General features: G+C 36.5%; 1 protein-coding gene across 1 annotated transcript in view; it reads left to right on the top strand.

Annotated features, from left to right (window-relative positions):
* The first annotated feature begins 362 nt into the window (after window positions 1-362).
* The window catches only part of LOC148126281 (protocadherin alpha-5-like), a 9629-nt gene continuing 2152 nt past the window's right edge, over window positions 363-7839 (top strand). Inside the window, exon 1 of the mRNA XM_087930389.1 lies at window positions 363-2729. Within this exon, the coding sequence (XP_087786515.1) occupies window positions 363-2729 (2367 nt within the window). The remainder of the gene's footprint in view (window positions 2730-7839) is intronic.

Genomic DNA, 7839 nt, shown 5'->3' with positions numbered 1-7839 from the left:
TGATTGCAAGGAATAGAAATAAAAGTACCTATATATAAAAGGAAACAATATAACATGTAGGTGTAGAAAAAAGAAATCTTTTTTCACAATGAAACATTTTTATTTATAATCACAAGAGGTCGCTATTTCATAAGGAAACCCTGTAAGTGAAACTGAAAATGCAGAGCCCCTCCCTTAAAGGGACCGACATTCCTGCCAGCCAGATCCACAAGGGAAATATTGAATGACAGAGAAAGCTCAAGAAGCCAGGATTCAACCCATGAACGCATTGCCAGTATGGCTGAGGTAGATGGGCTCTGCTCCTGACACCTTTAAGGCAAGATATTTAGAGAAAAAGAGAAGAGCTTGCTGGTGTTGTGCCCATGTCTGCAATGCTTACCTGGCCAAAGGGGCTGCTGCAGCTGCTTCTGCTCCACGCCGCCTGGAAAATGGGGAGCGGCCAGCTCCATTATTCTGTGCTGGAGGAATCTCAGCACGGTGCCTTTGTGGGCCGCATCGCTCAGGATCTGGGGTTGGAGCTGAGTGAACTGGTGCCTCGGATGTTCCGGATGCTGTCCAAAGGAGAGAAGGACTATTTTGAGGTAAACCTGCAGAATGGGATCTTGTTTGTAAATTCCCTGATAGACAGGGAGGAGCTGTGTGCCAAGAATACAGACTGTGTCCTTCATCTGGAGGTGATTGTGGAGAAACCTCTGAGGTTCTTCCATGTGGAGGTTGAAATCAAAGACGTTAATGACAATGCTCCCATCTTCTCTACCAGAGAACAGATCCTGAGCATAGCAGAATTTGTAACATCTGGCACCCAGTTCCTAATAGAAGGTGCATCTGATTCAGATATTGGTACTAATGCTCTGTTAACTTACACGCTCAGTGCAAACAACCATTTTGCTCTTGATTCAGAAAGTGATGAAGATGAGACCAACTCTGTAGTACTTCTATTGAAGGTTCCACTTGATAGAGAGGAGAGCCCTGTGCATCATTTAGTACTGACAGCCACTGATGGGGGTGAACCAAAACTCACAGGAACTGTTCAGCTGCTCATCAATGTGCTGGATGTGAATGACAACCCTCCTGTCTTTAACCAATCTGTTTATAGGGTAAAGTTGCTAGAAAACACAGTCAGTGGGTCATTAGTTATTAATCTGAATGCTACCGACTTAGATGAGGGGATTAATCGGGAAATCTCTTATGTTTTTAGTAATAAAGTACCTCTATATTTTAAAAACACATTTGGTATTAATTCTGATACTGGGGAAATAAAGTTGATTGGAAAATTGGATTATGAAGACACAAATTTCTATGAACTTCATATTGTTGCAGAAGATAAAGGCAGTCCTCCATTGTCCAAACAATGTAAAGTTCTTATTGAGATATTGGACATAAATGACAATATTCCTGAAATATCTGTCAATTCTGTATCTGTGCCATTACCAGAAGATTCTGCACCAGGAACTGTCATAGCCATCATCAGTGCTTTAGACAAGGATTCTGGCACCAATGGACAGGTAAGATGTTTTTTATGGCCCACTGAAGTACCATTCAAACTTGAGTCCACATTCAAGAATTACTACTCCCTGATTCTTGATGCAACTCTAGATCGAGAGCAGGTGGCTGAATACAAGATGATTGTGACAGTGGAAGATCAAGGTGTTCCACCATTGTCTTCCAGTCTCACCGTCTTAGTTCCTATCAGTGATATAAATGACAATGCTCCAGCTTTCCCACAGCCCTCCTACACAGTCTTTGTGAAGGAGAACAATCCCCCTGGTGCTCACATCTTCACAATGTCTGCCACAGACCCAGACGTAGCTGAGAATGCCCTGATCACCTATTGGATAGATGAGAATCTCTGGCCATTGTCAAGCTACATCTCTGTACATTCGGAGAGTGGAAAGCTCTATGCTTTGCAGTCCTTGGACTATGAGGAGTTGAAACTGCTGGAGTTCCAGGTGAGAGCCAAGGATGCCGGAATGCCCTCCTTGTGTGGAAATGTGACTGTTCAAGTCTTTGTGATGGATGAGAATGACAATGCACCTTCTGTATCAAGGTCATCAGAAGAGAACCTGATTCTTCTAGTCATTCCCATGATGCCTGGGCATATTGTAGGCAAGATTCATGCCTTGGATGCAGATTCTGGATACAATGCATGGCTAAGATATGAACTAGTTGAAGAAAGTAGTGGGCCTTGGTCTGTTGGACAGTATAGTGGTGAGGTGAGTAGCAAATATTATCTGGATGAATCAGAAGAAAACAAAATCCAGAATGTGTTGATTGTGGTGAAGGATCATGGAAAGCCACAACTCTCATCTACAGCTACACTGAGTATGTCACTGGTGAAAAATGCCCAGGCCATCCTAACAGAAATTCACCTTACCAAGTCAGGGGAGAGCTTTGTGCCCCTGGTGGACTCAATCAATGTCTATCTGATTATTGCCATCTGCTCTGTTTCAAGCCTCTTCTTGCTGGCAACTCTCATCTACGTGGCTCTGAGATGCCACTGCAAGGCAACGGAACCCATGGTTTATGGTCCCGGCAGGGCCACCCTGGTCTGTGCTAGTGAAGTGGGCAGCTGGTCCTATTCTAATCGCCATAGCCACATCCTGGCAGGTGTGAGCGCAGAGGCTGGTGCCAAGAGTGACCTTATGATTTTCAGTCCCAACATTCCTGTCTTTGCAGATAATGGGGAACTTAGGAATGGGACAGAATTGATCCCAGATTCAGCTAAAGAGGTGAGTTGTTCTCATTGTGGAGTCTTTGACATTCAATCCACACAGTATACCTGTGCTTCTAATTTAGGATTAATCTCAATACAAAATATTGTTTCATTGAAATGTTAAATTTAAAATGATAGCCTTGGGAATGAACCTCTGTGTCATACAGTTAATTTAAAAGTCATTAATTCTTAGAAATTTGGAATGTAAGTAGCTAATGAAGTACATGTTAAGTTTAGTTTATTTAATAATTATCAAAGTTGTTTCTATAATAGAAAAATAAATACACTTACTAGCATTATTTTACTTAATATGGCATCTCTCTATCAAAAGTGACTCTGGGTACTTATTATGTTTTGCAACTTATTGTTTTTGTTCATGATTTATTTACTAAACAAATGGAATAATGATTTTGCCTTTGTGGATGATTTTATTCTTTAATGAATAAAGAATGGATTCTCAATCTGATGGGTTTTTTGAAGAATATTTATGGCTGATGCATGTATTGCAAACTTTTAAAAGACATTACTCGTGAATTTCTTAGCAACTGGAAGGATTTAATAATTTAAACAATACAATTTGCAAAGAAGCAAAGCAGAAACAGATGTTTTAACTGTAGATTGCTTCTGCTACATGCAGTTATTTTATTTGGTAACTATATCATTATAGAAATCATATTAAATTAAGCATAATTTCATATATTTTTTATTGATAAATTATTCATGTTGAATGGATTCCTAATTTGATTCTTCTTTTCAAACAAGTGTTCATGCTGTGTATATGGATTTTAAGTTTATTTAAGATTATTTGGACTTTCTTAAATTTGATTTAAGAATTTTCTAAAAGTTTTGCATATGTTGTTGATACTCAAGAGTTATTGGATGCAATATTCTAAGTGTAGTTTTACCAAGACATTATAATGTGGTCATGTGATCTTGATACTATCCCGCTGTTAACGCAACCTAGGCCTGCATTAGTTTTCTTGGCATCTGTAGCATCCTGCTAGTTTATATTTAAGTGGGTGTCCATAGGACTGCAAGATCCCTCTCAAGTTACTGTGTTGAGCCACGTACCACGTATTCTATACCTATGCATTTGATTTTTCTTGCCTAAGTGCAAAAGCTCACTTTTTTCACCATTGAATTTCATTTTGTTGGGTGGGATCCAGTATTAAAGTCTGTCAAAATCCTTCTGCAGTGACTGTCCAACTGGGAAAAAAATTGCTAGTAATTGACTTACATTCTGTGTTGATGGTGGGAGATACAATAGTATTTCTTTATACAGGACATTTTTGCAGCTATTCCAGTACTGCAAGTGTAATCAGTAGTATATGTTTTCTTCATTGCCCACTTCATTGCAAATGACATGCAGAATTCAATTCAAAGAGTCTGACTGGCAGGAACTAGAAGATGGGCCTTTTCTGCCTTATGGAATATCCTCTCCTCAGAGATTACAATGGTTCCAGTCTTATTAGCTTTTCTCAAAGCTCTAAAAACTTGACTATGTACCCAGGTCTGGGACTCCAAATGTGTGAGCCATTACTTGGCTTTACTATTAGCTGATTAATCATCATGACTGCTGTCTATATTTATATATTTATTTATTTTGTGGAAGTTTTTATTTTTAAAACAATTAAATTGGGGTCATTATTAACATTTCCTTAAAATTATTTTGTTTATATGATTCTTTTTCAGAATATTTTTCTTTTCAATTTTGAAATTCATTCAATTAGTACTTTTGTTTGGATGCATTTTTCATGTATCTGAAATGCAGTATACCATGTCTTGCACTCTGAATGATAAGAAACAGGTCCGTTTATGTTTTCTTTCACATATAACAGTTTAATTATTAACTATTATATTCTTGCTCCATCGTCCCTTTTTGAGACTTTCCAGTTCCTTTAATTAGCTTTAATTAACATGTAATCAATGATCATCCTTGATAAATCTCACATGTACCTCTCTTGGGAGTTTATATCTCCTCTCGTAGTTTGTATGAATTTACAATTGGGGTGGCATGCATTCATGTGGTATGGGAAAAATAAAATATATGGTTATTTTCAAAAACATTAGAAATGCTTTATTTTCAGTATGGGAAAGAATTAAAGAGAAACATATGAAAATATTGATTTGGCTATACACAATGGAAGCATTAGTTCAACCAAATGTAACTGTTGAATTGGGAAGAATTACAAGATATAAAGATATTCTAAATGAGCAAAGGGAATTAAAATTGAAACAAGAACTGGAAAACCAAGGAATCGATTTGGCCTGGTGGCTATTCATCCAAATACAATCAAGATACAAGAAAGATGCAGAAATGTAGGTTCTATAAAGAACCTTTAGAACTAGACCAGATATTTTTAGGGATGGATGACAAATTAATAATATATATATTGTATGTATGTATGTATGTATATGTGTGTGTGTGTGTGTGTGTGTATAAATCTACTTATTGAATTTTAAAATGGAAGAACAGGTTAAAAAAACCCCAATGACTGTATGGTCTAAAAATTTTGGGTACACCATAGAATTAGACAAATGGCAAAAACTTTGGGAAAGGAATTATAAATTGACGATGTCAACAGCTTATAAAGATAATTTGTACAAAATGTTTTATAGGTGGCATTTGCCTCCAGCAAGGCTGGCAAAGATGTTTCAAAATTTATCTCCCAAATGTTGGAAATGTAAACAGATACCTTCTGCTTCTTATTAAAAAATACTGGGCAAAAATAAAATAGTGGCTAGAAGGAATGACAAAACAACAAATAGACTTAAAACCAGAAATGTTTTTGTTGGATATTTTACCGGAAAAATATAACCAAAGAATCACATATTTAATTTTACATGTGACAACAGCAGTGAGAATTTGTGCATAAAATTGGAAAAATGAAAATATACCTACAGAGGAAAATGTAATGAATAAAATATTAGATTATATGGAAATGGATAGATTAACTTTGGAGATCAAGGATAAGAAGAACATGGTATACTTTTTAACTTGGGAACTATTTTATCAATGGTTAGAAAATAGAAGCAGAAGTTAGAAAATTAAAATCAAGGAATGAAATAATGAATAAAAATGAAGTAAATATACAATTAATTAGAGTTGGAGGATAATGAAGTCTGATATTAATTATATGATAAAACCAAATGCTTAAGTAAATAATGGAAACTTTTTAATAAGGATGTGAAGATTATGGTCAATAGATTGAGTGAATAATGGTTATAATTATAATTAATGTGTGTATAAGATTTGTATTTTAAAAAAATTGTACCCAGACAGTACACTGCCATTGTGGATATTGAAATTTTATATATAATTATGGACATTGCATAATTAAAAATAATAATACAAAGTTCATCCTTGTTTTCATCTGAATCTCTTTAAGTTTATATGAATCCTTATTAAAGTGTGCCAAGAACTGGACATAGGACAAATGAGCTGATTGCAGGTAAAATGGAATTTGAGATTGATCATTTTCAGGAAAATTTGCTGAACTAATAAGTGTTAGTGTCCACAATTTTATTAGCAGACCAGAATAAAAATTGTCTTCCTGTACCTTTTAGAATAGAGAATGGAGACAAACCTGAAAGATAGAAGAGTTAATTATTTGCTAGAAGGTTTTATTATTGTTATAAGTAAAGCTCTAATAAACATAGTCTATGAAGCAAAGAGACGTACTTTATAGAAAAGACCCTTGGAAATAAATTAGATAAACAATGCAAAGGTACCATCAGACGCAAGGAATCAGAAATGATATGATTATTGTTGCTTGTTTATAGACAGATGTGTCAGAGTAAAGCACTACAAAACTACTAGGGTAAATATTTTATACTTTTAAGAAAGATCTCCCTTCAGCACTTAAAAGGGACTCAAGGCTACTCAGTTGTTTCACTCCTTCCCTCACTTCAGCATCAGATTTCATCACTACAGCATTCATACATATGACGATCTTGACTCTGTTTATACATTTCTTCTAGTAAAGAAGGATTTACACCTCCAGCTGTGTTTTTTCCTGAATTTTTGCGGAAACAATTTTTACAATCTTTTCAGGAAGACCTCCTGTGATGGAGAACCCACAATTCTGGGAGGCAAGTTGTTCCATTGATTAATTTATTTCACTGTCAGGAATGTTCTCTTTATCCAGATTAGATCGCTCTTTAATGAGCTTCCGCCCATTCTTTCTTGTTCTGCCCTCAGTTGCTTGGAGAATAAGTTGACCCGCTCCTCCTGTGACGATCTTTCATGTCTCCTCAATCCTTCTCTTTGTTAGGCTTGACATACTTTTGTTGTTAGTTGCGAAGTTGTGTCCGATCCATCGCGACCCCATGGACAATGTTCCTCCAGGCCTTCCTGTCCTCCACCATCCCCTGGAGTCCACTTAACCTCAGAAATACATACTTAGACATACTTAGTTTCCTCAACAGTTCATCATATGGTTTAGCCTCTAGCTATCATCTTTATTGCTCTGTATACTTTTCTAGATTCTCAGCATTTTTATTTAGTATAGTGATTACAACTGGTATGACCCAGAATGGCAGTGTAGAGCAGTACTATCACTTTTTGTGATCTTGATGCTTTCCCACTGTTGATGTAGCCTAAGACTGCATTCCCACTATTAAACTGCCTTGTTGAATAGGGGTCATTGCTCAAGATGCTTCTAAATTATGAGTCTCTTCCCAAATGTTGACAATTTCTCCCCCCAACCCCAGTTTGGTATTATCTGCAAATTCCATCTCCTCATCTCAATCATTTATCTTCAAACTGTTGAAGAGCACTGGGCCCAAGAAAGAACCTTCAGACAGCCCACTCCATGTTCGCTTCCATGAAGGTATAGTTCCATTAAGGACTACATGCTGATTGTGATTGGTCAGCCAACTCGAAATCTATCTGGTGATGGTACTTTCTATCCCACATTGTTCTATCTTATCAAGAAATAGGCTGTGGTCTACTTTGTCAAATGTCTTACTGAAGTCTAAGTAAACTATATCCACAACATTTCCTTTATCCACTGATTTAGTCACTTCCATTCACTTTTACTTCCATCTTACCCTGCATTAGAATCTTGTCCAGAGATTTTAGGTTTTCATACAATGTGTCTGAAGGATAATTTGAACCAAGTCAT

The sequence above is a fragment of the Pseudonaja textilis genome, chromosome 3 (genome assembly GCF_049901715.1).
Source record: "Pseudonaja textilis isolate UNSWEBS1 chromosome 3, rPseTex1.2, whole genome shotgun sequence".
NCBI lineage: Eukaryota > Metazoa > Chordata > Lepidosauria > Squamata > Elapidae > Pseudonaja > Pseudonaja textilis.
Note: the sequence above shows the minus strand (reverse complement) of the source record. Positions and strands in the feature narration are given on the sequence as shown.